The sequence below is a fragment of the Papilio xuthus genome, unplaced genomic scaffold (genome assembly GCF_000836235.2).
Source record: "Papilio xuthus unplaced genomic scaffold, Pxut_1.1 DF826961.1, whole genome shotgun sequence".
NCBI lineage: Eukaryota > Metazoa > Arthropoda > Insecta > Lepidoptera > Papilionidae > Papilio > Papilio xuthus.
Window position 1 is genome coordinate 2563460 of NW_013531688.1, and position 20658 is coordinate 2584117.

At 33.6% G+C, this 20658-nt stretch overlaps 1 protein-coding gene across 2 annotated transcripts in view; it reads right to left on the reverse strand.

Moving 5' to 3' along the window:
• Nucleotides 1-20658, reverse strand: part of LOC106120170 (mediator of RNA polymerase II transcription subunit 1) — a 181046-nt gene that overhangs the window by 61289 nt on the left and 99099 nt on the right. For both annotated transcript variants that reach the window (XM_013315411.1, XM_013315412.1), the window contains exon 3: nucleotides 2594-2795. In XM_013315411.1, coding sequence (XP_013170865.1) covers nucleotides 2594-2795 — 202 coding nt within the window. The remainder of the gene's footprint in view (nucleotides 1-2593; nucleotides 2796-20658) is intronic.

Sequence of the window (20658 nt, forward strand, 5' to 3'; positions counted from 1 at the left end):
TGCGCTAATCTTGTAAGAGATTCTTAATTTTTTTCCAAACGTTATGAAATATGACAAAATCTTACTTATATTATTAATGCGAATGTTTGGATGGAAGGATGGATGGATATTTATAAGGATGTATCTTCAGAACGAGTTCATAGAACTTGCTGAAATTTGGCATAGATTTAGAATATAGCCCGAAAGTATTCATAAACTATTAATTATGTTTGTTTTTTATTTCACGCGGACGTAGTCGAGGGAGACAGCTAGTATTTCATATATACATGAGGATAAAACAAAAATCTAAATCCCAGTGTCCAGTTTTCCCAATAGTGCCACGATGAACCGAAATTTATGTAAAATTGTAAATGTTATCAACTAAAACTCTTTTAAATAAATGCATATATTTTACAATTATATTTAGACTAATATTTTAGAGTCCTAAAAGTTATTAATTAGCGCAATAATTACAGTTAATTTTAGGAAAACTTAAGCATTTCTTTAAATAACAATGAATACGAGTTGGAACTATTTGCATCAGTGACTTGTCTTACAAAAATATTTTATTGCAATATCGAGAATGTAACATAATCGTCAATTTATATTCAATTGTGGGAATTTTATTTATATTTCCAGCCGTCGTTGTTCGGTCCAACTCGCGGCGCGCCGGGAAACAATCTGCAAGAGTGTCAATTCATCTTAACAAATGCCTATTTCCTTGATATATCCGTTTCAAGCTGAAAGTATTCTTTCAATATACATAAGAATATTACATACTAGCTGTTGCTCTACTGCGTCCGCGCGGTACAATGAAAAACTTAATAAGTAGCCTTAGTGTTTCCAGACTATGTTCTACATCTGTGCCAAATTTCAACAAGATGTGAGCCGTTTCATCAATCCATCCATACATTCATCTAAACTTTCGCATTTATAATATTAGCAATATATGTTCATGACCCTGGTTTTCTGCGCCCAAATTCTCAGTTTAAAATATACTATTGTAAGCATTTTGAATCATTTGTGATATGAAAATGTTGTAGATTAAATAACAAATTCATAATTGGAATGCACAACAGTCGGATCGTTTCAATTTATGTCCGATAGGCAAGGAATATTTCATTTATCCGACAAGGTCTCCTTCAATTAGGGACCTCAGCGTGCTCGTTTGCATGACTTTGCAATTTTAATGTGAATTGAGACGAATTAAATTCTTGACAATTTGGAAAGTTATAAAGGTCGATTCCAATATGATTATTAGATTTATTGAACTATGTTCATTTACCGTTGATACCTTGTTAGTGGCACTTTTTAGACGACTTCAAAAAGAAGGAGGTTAACAATTCGTCTTTTTTTTTGTAATACAAGTTTTTCCCTTTTCTATGAAAAAAAAAATCAAAAAATTTTGTCATTTTTTGACAAGTATTTTAGTAAAGGAATTTGTTATATATTTTTTTGCTTAAAGTGGATTAAGTGTTACTTGAATAAGTTATCTTCAATAGCAACGCTTTAGTGAAATATGTTTTAATATTCATAATCCCTGTTGGAACATTGACTGAGTAACAAAAGAAAGCTGCGTTCTTGAATAAATCAACGAAGATAGACAGCCTTGGCCTAATTTTAGATGCTTTCGACAGTTCTAGCTTTTCTTCTTTGATAATTTTTTATCAGTTTATCCAATAATAATATTATCACAAAAAAGAAAAATGTTATCTTAGGTAAACTGAGTTAATAAAAGTTAATCAGACAAAAAACCTTAAAAGGTAATGTCTACCCAGATCTAATTTATAAAACTTTTTTTCTAAATATAAAACCTTTTTCGTACCATAACCGTAAAAAAATATATTTGGAAGACGCTCAACAATTTCCCTAACATAATAGACAACGACAATGTGTTACTGACTATGTATGTCCGCTTAGCTGCAGCGATGCTCTGAGCCAGTTTGGAATGCAAAATTTCCTATTTGAATTTCAAAATACGAGATACTCCGAAAAGGCGTGAGGGGAAGGGGTATTGGGAGAAGGGTAGGAGAAGCAAGCGACTCGTTGAATACACCTCACGACACTTCCCCTGGTGGTCGAGTGAAACAAGTCGAACGTGGCAGCGACATCTGAATGCCAATTTTGTTGACGTCGGTTTTATGCTGTTGTAAGTTATCCCCGCAGGGACGCAGTGTGATTAATACATTCCCCTGGAGCCGGCTGGGATCGCATAAATCTCTAGTTAGAGAGCTCCATTCCGTACCGCTAACTCGATCCGGTCCCGTGATAATCCACGGCCACGTCTCCGTTCAACTCCTTCAATTACAGGCTATATAGAATGGACGCGGTGACTCATCTATGTACCATTTATTCTGTTTATGTCCAGGATTTTACATGTTATTGCATGAACTTATTATGCATAAAAGCAAATGTAGTCAAATTTCCAATATGATTATGATGTGTGTTATAAAAGAAAAATATTTAAAGTTGTCAAAAACGAAACCCTCTTCACGTATCTACTTTTGATTGATGAGTAGACCGTTGTCAATTTTGTGGCCTGGGCAAACATTAAGTAAATTTTAAGGGACCCATCAAATTGATACCAAGTGTGTTTACTGTATTCAAAGCTTACCGATATCAGTGGCGGCGTGGAGTAGGTCGGCGAGGAGCTCTGGCTGGTGACAGATGGCGAGGCGGTCGTGGTGTGCTACAGCCAGGTCGGGCGGAGCCTCGCGTAGCTGCAGCGCCACGGCGCCCTCACCGCCCACTGCCGCGCTGTACATCACCACTGCGCGTGGCGAGAACCGCGACAGCGGCAGCCGCGTACTCGCCACCTGATAGAACAAACAAGTTTCATTACATTAGTTACAAAATGTACACTAGATTTGCTATATTAGAGAAATTTCAAAATTAACTTCACACTTCAGACACATTATTGCATTCATCTATTACATATTCACTACCGTTATCTGTGATCTTCTCCTATCATGCAGGCAGTTTATGAATACCTGCCTTGTGGGTTGTGGTCGAAAGCTTCTTCCAGTGCTAACCAGCCAAATTTTACAGGGATGAAGATTGTGGATAGAAGTACAGGAAGTCACTTTAGACTCGACTTGAGTAGTTAGTTTAAATTACTCCTAATCTGCTTTGTCGTTAAAGCAATTCGTTAATATCTGTATGCTTGTTCAGTTACTTGAATCATCCATCATGTGAAGTCTGCAAGCCATTACCAGGCGCTCATAAATTCGTAGTAGAGTAAATAAATATAGTTTGTGTTGAGTAATTATCAGGCGTATTGTCAGTGGGCTCGTGTAACGATGCTGTAGATTACAACACGATTAAAGGCGAACCGCCCTCGCTCTCTCGCCTTCGGTAATTAAATATCGCTCCGGTATATCAAAAGCGAGGCAACACAATACGGTCGGTTAATACCGCCTTTTTGGTGTTTTATATGTAGCTTGATTTTGAAATCTTGCTTTTTTTATAATTGGAGTACGGAAAAGGTCAAATTTCTCACAACGGTATTCTCATTTAGGCATTTTTTATTAGTAAATTAATGTATATATTTTTATTATACTTTATTAATGTAGGAGCCGTTTTAAGGATCAAATTTTTAAAAATAAAACAGCCTTTTTTAGACTTATGTTTAAACGGCAAAAGACAATAGTGTCTATAAATTTTTTGATAAAATTATTTCTTAATTCGCTTAGTAAAGTTAAAATGTAAACAAAAAAGACTGAAGTAAAAAAATAACGTAATGGATTAAACGCAAGTTTTCGGGCAACGTTAATTTTATACGGCGCTTAAAATTTTGTAAAGTGTTTTAGATCGCTTCTAGAGCTCCCAAAGTTTACTACACGCACATTCTTTCTGCGACTTAGATAAGATCAGTATGAAATAAATACAATCTCTAAGTAAACAATGACGTAATTAAGAATATATCACAGTATAAACAGGAGACAGCTCAATGGTTAATTCAAGCAATATTTGTTGGGCCTACACATTGACCTTTATCTGCCCTTGTGGGCTATTTATGGAACATCATACAAATTTAGTTAGAACAACAACCACTTGACGAACAACGGCTACATCTGTGTGAAGGTAGAAGAGGCGAAAGTTGTGTATCAGGACCATACCAGAATTATTTGATCACCACCTATCACATAATTGAGTCACGGACGTCAGTGTTTTTACTTTATCATATTTTACTTATATTTTAGCAAACTGTCACCCGCGACTCCGTCTCTAATCTAATAATTTTCAGGCCTATTGAATATGCATATAAATTTCATATAAGTCAAGCAGTTTCGGAGGAGTATGGTAACTAACATTGTGACACGAGAATTTTATATATAAGATAATCAGTGTAACAATTTGAATACGCTTACTAAACAAATTAATTAAGGCAAGGTCAGGCAATTCTCTTGAAAATAGTATTACGCTTCATCTTAAGCCGAGGATAAGCTGTGTGGTGTTGAGTAAAGAGCGGTAATTAAGGGCTTCCAACGTAAGCCCGTGGGGCGCAGGTATAGCCGCGTTGATTACACCGAAGCAATCCCTCGATGACCGTTCACAAATAATGTGTCGTCGTCATATACTAATTGTTCAGCTTGTATTATGGAACACAGAAATACTGATTATATTAAGTCAATATAACGTATATATACATATATTGTTAGATTTAACAGTGCGTGGAAAACAATTGACATACGAGATTATAAGATGTTTTTCTACAACTTTTATGTCTGTAAAAACAGACTTTAACAAATGTTTGTCAACAACAATCCGAATACAAAACAATTTTTGATATATCTCCAATAATGTTTTAAAAAATCTTGTACTAATTGCATGTCATCTATTGTTTTCCTATTTATCAATGTGCCTAAACCAGAGTTAAGTTGGGGTGAACGGCGAATAATGTTTATTAATAAAATATAAATTGAAGAAAAAAAAACACGCACAAAGTACCTTTTAAGACCAAGAAGAATTACGGAAGATGATGAACGTAAGATAGTGGTAGCGATCATTTATTTTTTACTAGCTGTCGCCCGCGACTCCGTCCACGTGGTATTAAAAAATAACCTAAGTAGCCAATGTGTTCTTCCAGGCTGTGCCAAATTTCAGGACGATCCGTGCAGCCATTCTGGAGATACCTTCAAACAAACATCTATCCATACATTCGCATTTATAATATTAGTAAGATGGCGTTCACTTAATGATTTATGAGATTATTAATACTACAAATAACTTTTACCGTTACATATAAGGATGTATTACAAATAATGTTATATCTGTCTTATGATTAATCGCTGTCAATAGTATTTGTATAGATATTGGCAATATTTTTGTAGGAAGAGTGGCTTTACCTTGGACATAAATATCTTTTGATATACGATTAAAGAATATATTACAGTTCAGATGTTAGTAAAATAGTATGTTTACGAAAACAAGTAAATCAAAACAAAATATGCGTCAAAGATTAAAAATAATGTCTTAAAATAGGAAGAATATTACCTTTTATATTTTATGATAATCATCATCATCAGCTCACTATACGTCCCCACCGAGGGGCTCGGAGCCTACCCTAAGTTAAGTGTGATTAGGCCATAGTCAATCACGCTGGCCAAGTGCGGGTTGGTTGACTTCACACATATCTTTGAATTTCTTCTCAGATATGTGCAGGTTGCATCACGATGTTTTCCTTCACCGTAAGAACGTCGGATAAATGTACATATGTAAATCGGAAATTGAAAAACACATTGGTACATGGCGGGATTCGAACCCAGGACCTGCAGATTGCAAAGTGCTTGACCACTGACCCACCGACGCTCTGATTTTTTATGATAAACATGCATATAAACATAATAACAACATATCTCGGGTCCCCGACTGGCGGCCGAACCATTAGTCGGCCCAGGTACCGCTGGCAAGACGCTGTAGAGATGGATCTGCGGTAGCTACAAGCGATGGACTGGCAGGAGAAGGCGCAAGACAGGCGACTTAGGAGATCTCTTTTGTCGGAGGCCAAGACCCACTTTGGGTCTATGCGCCAGTGAAGTATGTAAGTACATTAAACAAATACATAAACCAGCATATACTGAGGTAAATAAACTTTACTACATAGTCCACAGCCTAAGATTGAATGATAGAATGAAAATAAGAAAAAATGAGTTTCTGAGACCAAAATCCACGTCTATAATATAATCTTGTCTGTTTTTTTAAAGATAATGACAGAGATGACGATATGTTTAATATATACATTTTGGTGTAAAACCAACGGTTAGCCCTTTTTATAGTTTCTAAAGAATAATATTGTTTAATAAATAGTAAAATATTTTATGTTTATGCAGTCGCTATTGTTTTTGTTTACATGACGTAAAAAAATCATTTTACAGCCTTTTAAACATTTTCAATGTTTTTGTCGCATGCGATAGGTTTTCACGCGAGTTGATTTTTGGTTGTGCCAATGTACTATTGTTTGAAAGTTTGAAAAAAAATACCTATAACGATCCTTTGTTCTATTTGTTGAATACGTTATCAATTGTACGAAGGTAAAATATTTCTACACTAATATTTTAACATTAATTTCAATTTATTTACTTTGTAACATTAAAATATTTACCAGCATTGGGATAAGAGCGTCGGTGGCTAGGTGGTCAAGCACTTGACATGCAATCTGCAGGTCCTGGGTTCGAATCCCACCATATACCAATGTGTTTTTTTTCGATTTCCGATTTACATATGTACATTTATCCGACGTTCTTACGGTGAAGGAAAACATCGTGATGCAACGTCCATCAATAGATGACGATATGTTTTATGCAAAGATTTTACTGTCACAAACCATCGGTTTGTAAATCAAACATAACATAAAAAGAAATAACACTGCAGTTGTTATAAATTATATAAAACAAAAATAAACATTGTATATAAAGATGCGTTTCTTTTATTGAGAACAGAAATGGACGTTCGAGAAAAATCTAGAAATAGTCTTCTGCGAATTGGATCTGTTAGCGTCAGATTTTAAATCCGTGACATAGTTTAGTAGAGTAGACAAACTAAAAATAAAAACAAAACATTACAACGTGTAGATTAATAGTTTAAGAGTTTTTGCTGCATTCGACAGTTGATAAGTTATGCGAGTTCTTGTCACAAGCGAGACGGATACGAATGCAAAAGGCGCGTGACGATCGCTTTCGATTCATCACTTTGGACTCTATCACATTCGAGATAGAGATGCAATTGCAATGATACGCTTTGATATGTATCTTACATGTTTCGCTGTGTCCGAGCCGTCGCAAACTAAACACCCGCGACACATTGGCTTAGTTGGAATCGGACCAAACCTCTGATCCGTAGACGAACGCCGCGCCAATACCAATATTTAAAGACACTGTATGTACAATACATTGCACAATAACAATTGATTGTTCCTATTATTAATTAATAAAGGATATCATCCTCACTATCCATCCTATTCTTATGTTTGAAACAATGATAGACCGTAGACAAATAAACTAAACCTTAGTAATAGACACTAGCGAAAAATGTAGATTTTTTAACTCGATCTTACTAATTTTATAAATTCGAATGTTTAGATGGATGGATGGGTAAATGGATGTTGAAAGTATTTACAGATCGACTGAATGGATTTCGATGAAATTTGGCATAGATGTAGAAAACTTTACCACAAAGAAGAACTAGAAACAGATAAATTAAGAACATAAAGGATATCAGCAAGTATAACTACATATGCGCAGAAAACTTTGTGAATCCTGAAGTGAGTAGTTGAGTGTATAAAATCAATAAATATCTCCCTCACATACATATTGTTAACAACTCATAATAAAATCAATATTATGTAGTGGTTAAAGGAAAATATCTTGTAATTAATAAAGTTGTTAAAGCGTTCCGTCGTAATTACAACGATAGTGACGTACATTGTAAGCTCGCTGTGTAGTATTGGCAATTAGTGTTCAATATAACAGTAATAATACGTTAATGAATATCGTGTTATTCATCCGAGCCAGCTGAAATGATTAGGTTGAATGTTCATAACGCTATTCGAGTAGTAGAGTGATGATAATACTAATATCCTATATATATCTATTGAATATCAATTTGTTCGTGGAATAGATCTTTATTCCTTTACTTTAATGAATGATTGGTAACTTACACGTAAGAATACAAATATGCTACAAATTATAAAATATTTGTAAAAATTGATTAAAAAGCACGTAAGATTTTTAAAGATATTTATCTGAACTTAATAACTGTTTTTGGGGTACGTTTTCCAAATGCGTTCATGCAACAGATCAATGTGAATAGTTTTTCTTACAATTTAGGTATAAATACAATTCTCGTGTCACAATGTTAGTTACCATACTCCTTCGAAACGGCTTCATCGATTTTTATTAAAAAATTTATGCATATTTAGTAGTTTTGAGAATCTTCAACTATCTATTTCTAGCAACTCAAGAAAGAAGTCGCGGGCGACATTTAGTACGTACTTAAATTATTGGTAACCAGTAAAATTGATATGTACTTTAAAATGTATCTATGTCATTTTAGAAAAGGAATGTTTTTTTCTGGTTGCGGTAGTAGTGTTAGCGCGTTAGTACAAGGTTAGCGCGACCGAGTCGCCTCTAGCGGCCTCTAGCGGCTGATTACAGCCGCAATTATCCCCCGCCGGCCGATGTATAAACGAGGCCGGACGGGAATTTTGATACGTGCTCATTTATCGCAACCCGCTGTTCAACCTTACTTATGTAGAGCAACGCTAAATAACAAGAGTTAATTATTACAAAACGTGATGTGTCCGCTTTTTGTTGATTTTGCAAAGACATTATGTTACACCTTTTTTGATTAGAACTTTACGCGTATCCGTAATTTTTCTTACTGTACAATATCATAGTATTTTATCTGTTGAGTACAATTCAGAAGGTTTAAATACAACCCGTTTGTTTGAAATTTTTATTTTATCCATTCATATTTATCCATAAAAGCTGGAGAATTTGTTTCTAATATTTAATTTTTGTTCGTTCAACAACAAATCGATAGTCAGTTGTTTTAAACTTAATGGAATGCTGCAACAAGAGTGTTTTAATGAGTTTCGATACTATTGCTTTTTGGAGATTTATGATTATTTATCGTGGGATAAGTATGCGCAGTGTACGTCTGAGAACGTCTTGGTCAGTCCCGCGCGCGCGTGACCGACATGCTAATGCCGCTGAAGACCGACCATTCGCCGCCATCTTTTATTATTCTGATAGATTCCAATTTATGTGCAATTTAATTTCATAAGAAAACAGAACTGAGAGTTTTTCTTTATTTTTTGTTGTTATTTTTGCCTTTTATTGTTTTAATACACGAAAATGAGTGGCAGTATCGGTAGTTGTAGTCCCAGACCTTCTATATTAGTAAATTACTCTAGATAAGCGTTATAAACAAGTACGGAAGAGACTAAAGGGGTGTGATAGGACCACGTTAAATGGAAATTAACGGTTTCTGCATACCCTTATGGGTTCCGTACTGGATTTATGAGTGTTGTACAGAACTCGAAACTCATATGAATGTCGAACATAAGTAAAACAATTCGGATTTTGTTTTAATTTGTGCATGTGGAAATGTATAAAATTTCTTTAATGGTATTTTTATATCGAGAACAAAGCATCACGTGCGGTGGATCGATGTTGGTGATTACAGAGTGAGCGGGGAGCGGCGAGGGGGTAGCGGGGCGAGGGGATAATCCGCGTCCTCTCGTGTCCCGTTAAATTCACATTTCCTGCAAATTTCACGCACAACGTTCCCGGGACTTCGACAGCAGTAATTATCTCGCTATACAATATTCATGTATTCATTACAACTACTTATAAATATGAATAAATAAACTACATCGCTATATAATCCCAGTGGTGTAGATAGTTCTAGAAACTGTTAGTGATAAATTCTAAACTTAAAAATGAATAGAGTTTGAACTAATCTTTGTAATTACTAATATTACAAATGCGAATGTTTGAATGGATGGATTTATAAAAAGTATTTATGGAACGGCTGCATGAAGCTGGCTCAAATTTAGCATAGATGTAGAACATAGCCGGAAAGAACATATAGGCTACTTTAGATTTTATTTGAATTCTGTGGAATCCTAATAGTATAATTGTACATTACAGATATGTAAGTACAGCTTAGTTTTTGACAGTTTTAATTTCCAAGGCGTAAATGGGATGAGAATGGGACGTGTTTTGCAGTACTTCATTCGTAGGACAATTTGCAGAAAATATAAGGTCAAGGTACTCGTTTAAGAGACCTCTATTCTAATCAATAATTATGTATACTATAGAAATAATATAAAAAAAAACTTTCCGGAATATACACTCTCCGAAATATAGTTATAACACGCACGCCTCTGTTGGTTCATCGCATGAGATGATTGTGTGAGGGTGGGGGTCATTCATCTACGTTACCTCAAGGCACGATATTAGAGCATCGCGTGATTAAGTTTACGTATTGTTCGCAAATGGCTCACGTCACTAACAAAACGTGCGCTATTCTTAAATGTTTTTGTACTAGTTTTTCTTCTGATGCTCTTCGTCCATCGTAATATTATATACATCTTTGTGTGGGTCATTTACTCTTGTTTACAAGAGTTCTTAAGAATAATTAACAATAAAATTAGTTCAAATTTAATAAAATCTGAAAGAAAATTAAAATCTGGAATTAAATTATGTTAAGAAATTAAAAAGACATTCAACAATTGAGTTCCTTCCTGAGCCCATTTGACAGTTACAAAAAGGGTGGGAAACATAAATTCTACAAACTTCGTTCGCGAAATAAAATTTACGCGAATTTCTTTATGGGCAGTAAAAATTGAATGCAGCACGGCTTGACGCACGTGATGAGTTGTATCGTACACGTAATAGCGGGAAAAATAAAAGTAAAACCTTCTTTACGATACTAAAATTTATTCATGAATGAAGTGTTTAGAGTTTTACTTTCAAAAATAAACCCATATTTTTGTAAACGCCGTAAAAAAATCTAATTTAATATTTAAAATTGATTTACTACAAAACTCTATACAATATCGACCCTGTATGTAATGAAGTTGTCGTTAAAGACTATGATAAAAAATATTTTTTAATATGCATATATCGACATCAGATTGTTTTAAGTACCGTCGCGACATTTTATATACGCTTTGTTTGGACCTGGTTATTGTTATATTGTGTGGGGTCGAGTTAACATCACATAGTGCGCCGCAATCGCGCCACCACGCCCCCACCTCGTTTTCAAAATAAGGTGGACGACAAACTATTTTACATCGCAAAATTATATTTATAGTACTAAAACGTAATGATTACGATTTTTATAACAATCGATAATACTAAGGCAACTGTATATTACTGAATCAACAATTTTTTTATGGACTGACCTTTAAAATTCTACTCTCTATTCCAAGATGAACAACTCTATGTTCTATTCTTTGGCATTATTTTAACAATGTCCGTTTATGATAGGCCTATTATATTTTGAGTATAACTTAATTAGGTAAATACTAAGCCGAGTATAGGCTGTCGTATCCATCATATGCTCATGTCGAAAGTATGTCAGTGAATTGTGTATTCTAGGTATGCACGGCCCGTGTTAAACATTGATACGGATGAATTTTATGGATTAAATAATAAAAGCAAAAATTCATGGATTTTATGTTGTTAACAGATACATTTGCGTACAGCGGAATTTATATTATTAAAGTATTGTTAGGAAGAAAATCTGAAAATGTGCCATTGTATTGACGCAACAAACTTACTAAAATGTCGATGTATATGTCCCCTCACTATTCATTCTGATACTGGACTTTGTAAAGAAAGCACATCATTCGCGCTAAAAGAATCTAATTAATAATGTCTAAAAGTATATTTTTCTTTTGTTATGTTAACGAAACAAAAATCGGATAGGTTATACCTAAAATTACTGAAATAATAAATAAAAAAGCTGTAACAATTTACATTTCTTTTCTTAAGTTTGTCTATGTTCTTTTTTATGCCATTTTCTATGCAAGTTACCAATAAAAATAATAGGCACTTATCGTGTTAAAAAATGTACCAAAAAAGGTTAGGTGAGTGATCCTATGTCTACAACTTTATAGTAGACAAAGTTCATATTTAGTAGACAAAGGCGTATGTTCCTGTCCACTCTAAATTTGCAGTCATATAATAAATTAAAAAAGAAAATCACCAGTGCATCAGCAATATTATTACGTTTTCCAGTAAAAAGCTCGTGCAACGAACAGTGGGGAGGCAAAACCTGTATCTGATTAATTGAAGATTACATCGATTTTGTATTACCGAAGCGAGCTTCATTTGTTTACATTTCGTATACGGTATATTATTATACTATTTACTAATAATTTAATAAAAAAAATTAAAAGCATCGTGCTCAAGTCATTGACAGAATACGAATCCATTGTCATTTCACAGTTTAAAATTGGTTAAGTCTTTTAGGTGTAGCCTCATAGCCTCGTAGCCTGGTAGCTTAGTAGCTTCGTAGCTCGTAGCTTGTAGACGATCTCAATGGAACTGATATACATATGAATCCACATACATAAAAACTGGCGACAACTTTACACTCCGATAATATGGACAACGAATAATAACGAACATTCACATATTTAACTAATATTATAAATGCGAATGATTAGGTAGATAGATGTATAGATGCATGTTGGTTGTGTTTCCAGAACAGATGATCGGATTTCGGTGAAATTTGGCACATATATAGAAAATAGTCTGGAAAAACACGTAAGCTAAAAATTATATTTTTTTTTAAATCTGGACGGAGTCGCGCGCTATACCATTTAATAAAGAGGAAAGATTTGATTGTTTGTTTGCATTGAATACATATTAGCAACATTGATACTCAATTTTAAATTTTCAATTTAAGTTTTATAATTAAATTTACTTAAATAACATATAATGATTGTAAAATTGTTTTATAATTGAAATATTTTCAATCAGGTTCGATTCTATTAATATTTCATTAACGTTAGCATTATTAACAGTTGAGTGTTCGTGTGTTCCGGCTTTCCTAACTAATTAATAATTATACCATAGATAATGAGGATGTGTTGCTTTGTAAACGACATATTAGGTTTCTAATACACGTAATATATATTTCCTTGCTATTATAAGATGTTTATTTAAAGAATAATTAATTAAAGTATTTCATAATTACACTTCTATTAATATTATTGTATACAAATGCATAAGTTTAGATAAATGGATGTTTGTTTGAAGATATCTCCGGAACTGTTTAACGGATCGTAATGACATTTGGCATAGATGTAGAACATAGTCTAAAAAATACATAGGCTACTAATTATTTTTTTAATTCGGGGCGGACGCAGTGGGCGACAGTCTAGTAATAAAAAATAAGTAATCAATATTTATTTGTCAATTCTATTTCAAATGTAAAAAATCGAAAAAGAAATTTTTTGTAGCATTGAATAAAGTAATTTACTGAAAATCATAAATGGTTAAGAATATAAGAAATAAAAGTGAAAATTAATATCACACACATATGTTGGTTCATACATAAAGCAATGCCTTTGAAATATATTATACAACACAACCATCGCTTATCTGGTAACTGTCTGAGTATTAATTTACTAGCGCATTACCACTAATTATGTTCATTTGAGTCGAAACCATATAATGAGCTTCGTTTTCCACGTATAATGCAAATAATTTTATATGACTGTGCACTTTTGTGAGTGCTTTTTAATGGCAGATTATAACGAGAGACATAGAAATTCGAATTTTACATGACACCATTGATCGTGAAAGAAAATGCATTATTCTTATATCACTAATACATTTTTTAGGTATCTTTTTTTTATTTTTTTTGTCATAAGTTGGCAAACGAGCGAGAGGCCACCTGAAATCGCTGAAATAGCGAAGGGACTGTTGCCCATAGACATACGCAATTGCATATGCGTTGCCTACCTTTAATCGACGGAGGAGAGGATGCACAGAAAGAAAATATTTTCTCTTTCCATGCATCCTCTCATCCGGAAAGTCCACTTCCCAACCCTTCTTCATAAGAAAAAGGGTGGGATGGGAAAGAGGACTAAACTAGGCTTCCGGGACGCACAATCATCGGACGAAACGCGGAATTGCTTCCACTTCACGGCTGTCTTCTGTGTGGTCGTGGTATTTCACCGGCCTAGCCGGGCCAATTCGTGCGAAGGTATTAAATCTTGGCGGCTCTTAACTTCGCGCGAGTCATTTTAGGTGTAGAGCGGTATAGCGAGATGCAGTGGAGGGCACTGCGCAGCTTTCCGATGGCCATGAACCGCCAAATATTTGAAAGGGTTATATCAATTTTTTAAAGTGCAATTTTTAAGACCAGTGGTTTAGAGGGCACTCAGTTGACTAAAATTTCTACTTAAAAAAACAATTTTTTTTAGACATAACTGAAGAAAATCATTGTTTTTATTGTGTATATCACACATTCGTTGACTTAAATGTTTGACCGTATTTATTTTTTAAATGTATGTATAAGTCCTTATATATTTGACAGAAGTTTCATTTCTTAGTAACGAGTCTGTCACAAACATACATAAGTTGAGTGTTTCATTATTACTTTTTGAGAATAGAAACGAAAGTAACCATTTTGAAAAATTACTCAATCATATTTTCCTTTTTGTCCTACCTATTGATAAATTTGAACGTAATACATTTCGATCTAGAAATGGAATAACCTGAAACGATACAAAGTATTTGATAAATCGTACCTCATATTCCAATATTGATACTTCAACTGAACGTTTAGGCGTTGAGAACGAATAGCGATTGCCAGTTATTTGTCGCTTTCTTCAAAGAAACTGATGTTATATACAATGATATTGACACTTCTTTTATCACTGTACATTATGTAAAACTAATACATATAAATCAAAATGTAAAATGGCACGTACATGCGAAATAAAATCCGATAAAAGTAATTCAACTGCAAATTCAAATGCTGCACGAATATCAAAAATACTGGCCATTAACGCTGCAGGTACGCCATAAAAAATATATTTACTCTTTATTATTTATGAATGACGTGCTATAAAGAGAATAATTTTCGCCGGCGCCGTGCAAAGGCGGAACATAAAGCGCTGTAAGCGCTGCCAACTTCCGTCCGAAGCCGCTCTACCGACCGATTAATTGGAGCTTACTGTATTGATTTTGTATTATCGTAAGCCGATAGAACTTACCTATATTAGACAGCTCCAGATGTTGCTTATTTATTCAAATCGTTCTATACATTCGGCGGGGGCTTAGTGTCTCTCTATGCATAGTTTATGCTACCTCTCCGTTACTGTGAGCCGTAATCCATTTTTCCATTATTCGTACGGTTTTTGCCTCCAGCAAAATATTAACCAACGTTCGCGTATGGTTGATATTATAACGAATGTGACGTATTATTTACCTCGCATCATCTACTAGTAGTTACGTTAACAAATTCATACCCAAATGTATTATTCATTCCAGTTATCTGTACTACGTTTCAATAAATTAATGGATTTTTTGTTTATAGTACATTAATGTTGTAAAAACTGATGTAATTTAAATCTATTTTTATGCAATGTTTACACATATTACTTTGTACAGACGAACGGTGAGATAAGCAAAAGAATAGTTTTCTATCTATAATAACACGAGTTTTGCTTTGTCATTGTCTCCCTAAAGTGCCGTTCCCAATTCTGGTCACGAATACGCAAAATATTTTTGCTTAATGTTAATCGATAATTAATGAATAAATATAGTATAAAATTCCATTAATAACTTTTAAAGCAGATATTATATTTAAAAATCCCGATAGACCAATAGGTCGGTATATAACTTCATGCTGAAAAATATGAAGAGAAGAAAATTTCTTTATTTGCATTGTTATTATTTCCATATGTGGCAAGGGCCGACTAATGAATCGCGAAGCCGTCCGCGCCCGGATGGCCCTCGAATGTGGTGTAATGGTCCAATTATACAAAATTAATTTCATTGCTGTCTTCGCCAAATAAAAAAACGTTACGACTTTCCAAAGCGACACAGGCGCTTTAAAACGCTTTATAGCCCGCTTCGCTCGGACACGGGTAATGGTTCTAAATTTATTGGGTTAAATGGCGCGTGCGAAAGGGAATTCGGTCTAAATTGTTCGCTTGTCTAATTTTTGTGGATTTGATGCTTCATTTCACTGGCTGAATATCCAACGGCCTGAGGGGCGAGACATTTTTGAAACAAAGTCTCGCCGGCAGTAGCCTGGAAATTGCCATGAACTTTGTATCTTGATAAAAAACCTTTAGTTTAAGAAGTTGCAAGTATTCACATTCAGTATTTAATATTCAATGACTTCATTCAATAAAATTTTTGAGTTATATAAAATATATAACCTTCATTCGACCTTTACAGCCTACCAAGAGCAAACCTCAATGGACCATAAGAAAGAATGTAAGAAAAAATAACGGACGGTAGACATTAAATCAGAGTAGGTTCGAGACTGGAGCACAATAACTCAGCAGAATGCCGCCATAACTGTCGCGAGCACTGTTCCGATGATTCACGCTTCGTAATGTCATGTTTTTCTCCCGAAAATACCTACCACTAAGGATTTCTGTTTATGTGAATACATTGTAACCGTCGGACTCAGACGCCGATCTTTTATTTCGGTTTTATTGATATTACTCTTAATAGATGCAATCAATTCGGAGCCGCAATAGTCCTTTCGTCCTCTGTCGTCTTGGCGGCGCTCCAAGCGTAAGCATCGCACAATCGGATTTCGCCCCTTGCATATCTATTGTGGCACACTTTTGAAATTACGTGGCACAAATACAGAGCTCACAATTTTGTTATTGTGTTTATTCCAAAAATGTTTTTGTACACATTTCATATTAATACTAACCGGCAAAGAGTTACACTTTTCACAAGAATTCTAAAATTAGTCTAGGTTTTTCAACTCTTATTATATATTCATTGCATGAAACCTTTTCGAACATATATTAGAATTTCTAACCAAAATTAGGTATGTAAAAATCTTTTGACAATTTGAAAGTCAAACCAAATATTTTGGTGCGTATTCTCTTGAGGTGGTCGCAGTAAATCTGGACTGGGAATTGAATCGAATGGCTCTCCAGATGACCTGCGGGTGATAATATACAGTTTACGACTCTCACTGGTTATCAGAATAGCTTGCTTGTTTTGAATATAAAACCATATTTGAGAAGTAGAAAATGTTCTGTAAAGATGCAACACTCTTTGTAAATATTTCCGGTTTCTTATTAATGTTATGTTTTATGTGTTATTTCTTTGTAATAATTTTTTGCTGTTTTTGCTTACTGTGTTGTGGAAGAAATATTGGAAGGATTAAATGTTATTTTTTTTATTTTTTTATTATTTTTATATACATTGTTAGTACCTATATCTATAATTTGTGATTTTAGTCTTTGACTTTTAATTAATTTTCTTGCGCATTGTTTACTTGTAAGTTAATGTCACATGCCTTGTAATGGATTATTAACAGAGAAGTTTTTAAAATTGTATTTGATCTAACAACCGCTTTTTTATAATTTAACATTTCTTATCTGTTGTTATAAATTAAAAGAAAATTATCAGCTAAAATTAAGTAATATATTCGGGTTTTAATTTTCAACTTAGTTATTTAAAATTCACCAAGTCGCGATACTGAAATAATTTAATTGATTTCAAACATTTTCTATACGTATCTGAGAGGCTCTCAAAGGGAACTAGGGCGCTTTTATTCATGGATATTATTGTTAAACAAAGCGAAGGGCTATTAAATGTACACAGCCAGCCGAGGCTGAACTTTAATTAACGTCTGTCAACACAAACAATGAGTCCTTTAATATTGGTAAGTCTTACAACGTTGATTAAGGTAGCCATGAATTTACTAAAATTACTGTTAACTATAAAGTTCTTACAAGTCATATTGTTTGATAAAATAACATAAAGTTTGTATAACAAGTTCATTAAAACCAACCCTTTTTTGTGAAAAATAAATATATGGTTGCTTTAAAGTGAGGTTGTGTATTAAAAGTCTAATTAACCCTTATGTCCATTTTGTATAGTATACCATACATACAACTTTATAAGAATATACGATCATTATAAAATAATCTTTAACTTTGTTTTTTGCTTTTCTTCAAAAAAGAAATCTTGCCACAATAAGGATTAATAAAGAACATGTAAGGTGGCGAAGACAAAATCTTACTTCTTCGTATTATTGTAAAGGCGAATGTTTACAGGAAAGGCTGGATGGATGGATGTATGTATATTTGTTTGAAGTTATAACTAGAACGACTGAATGGATTGATGAAATTTGGCATAAATGTTTCTACATTCTTCTGATAGTCTGGAGCATGGGCTACTAGGCGGGCGACAACTAGTAAGTAATAAATTAACTATATTTTTATTGAGATGAAATATAAGTACTGTGGGCCTAGCGCAAGTATTTGTGACAATCGCCTTCGTATCATCATTGTCAATTATATCTAAATAAGAATGAAACTGGGGTGCTTTCGAGTCGACAGAGCGTTGCACAAATTTTAATACAATTTTTGTCAATGACCATATGAAGGCCATGATAAGATGATTTCTTCATTTAAATTCGTTTTGGGTTTAATATTTTTAAAACTGTATTTAGTTAATCTTATGTATTCAAGAACTAAAATCGTATACAGTTCGTTAACGTAAGAGTTAGTGTTAAAAGAGATTTTTTTTTGTTCTTATCTTAATTAGTAGCCGGCGTTTCGTAACGATTCATTTATTTTAAAGTGTTTCAACAAGACTTTATCTCTGGGTTCTTAAGATTTATAATTAAAAATACATAGGTAAAAGTATTTAACGTTCGTAGCGATAAAAGTACAATTAAGTAGATTCCGCTAGAAGCCAAAGATTTAAAATTTCATGACCAATAATATAGCAATAGAGAATTATAAATAAGTAGTTTTATTACTACCGATTTTTGTGCAAACAAATAATATCACTGCGATAAGCATATGCAATTTACCGTGGGTTTCCAAGTCTAAAATTCCCGTTTAAAACATATTGTTATCGCTGTTTTTTCAGAGATGAAATACATGAATGACGATATGTTTTATACAGAGATTGAGGTGTAAGAAGCCCACGGTTAGTAACTAAAAACAAAAAATTAAAAATACATCGAAGCATTTAAATTCATGTAGAAATTGAAAACACATATTACTTTAGATAGAATAAATTTCGCGAATATTATTGGAAAATAGTGGGCAAATTTACGGGACTTCCGAGGACGGTAAAACCTCGTTATTTTGAAGAATGGCACAGTAGAGGGAATATTACTATCAAATAAATTATTCTCACTCAATATTTGAAGATAAAAACCAATACCTACAAGTACATAATGATATAAACATTTAAAGTAAATAATATTTAAGTTCTTTCGTAAAATTTTAGAAATAAAGTTACTGAGTTGCTTATTTTATTTTGTATTATATAATATTTTACATGTTTAATAATAAATAAAAGTAAATAAAAATAAATAAATAAATAAATTAATAAAAAGACATGTACATGTATTCCAGAAAGTATGTATCATTATTTATTTAGTACTTTTTGTAAATTTATGTAAACGGACCTCTATGTCCGTTTAAACTATAATAATTATATTTTGTTGCTTGTCGAACAGTTTCTGTTATATTAAATTTTCATAGACAAAAAACATCCCAGAGAAATGCCGATCAACGCAAATATCGTTTGCAGGAAATAAAGAATGATTGGTGCTGAATTATGCCCGGAAGGCTTGTTAGACGTCGTTTATCATTAGCCGCGGATGGGGGGACGATTTGGTGGAGGTTAGGGGAGGGCATCCATCACGCTAAGTGCAGGACGGGAGTAAATTTCAAATGATTTACTTAAGGGCAGAGGGACACTTAGAGGTCAGGAAGAAAAATAATTTCTACCTTTTTTATAATATTTTCCAGTTTACTTTCCTTTTACACCATTATTTTTGTTGTTTGAAATTTTTTTTGCTAAAATAATCAAATATTACAATTTAAATATTTACCGCAATATAATGGTAATTATTATTGACTAGCTGCCGTCCGCGAGTCCGTCCATACGTAATTGTAAAAAACTTCATAAGTAACCAATGTATTCTTCCAGAACGAGTTCTACATCTGTGCAAAATTTCGGCGAGATCCGTTTAGCGGTTCTGGGGATACGTTCTAACAAACAACCATGGATCCATTCAAACATTCGCAATTATATTATTAGTAAGACTAGATTTTAATTAATGATATCACGTAATAATGTCTCTGAAATGACTCCTCAATAATAATAACAAACTAATTTATGAGAACTTAAGAATAGGTAATATTTATGAATAAATCCCAAACATTCACACCTGAGATATCGTGTTTATCGGCCATCTTTATAAAAATTCTTGTAATTGTTATTTTTATTACTTAGTCCACTTTAAAATGTAATAAAGTTGTATTCTTCCATAATTCACCTGATACAAGTACGGAAATATACCTCGACTTATTTGTGAGACGGAAATTTGATTCGTAGCAGGGGCGAAGGCGACCCGCTCGTCGTTGGCTGATGGATCGTGCGACGTCCGGGTACGTCATTATCATTTATTTTGTGTCTCCTTTTA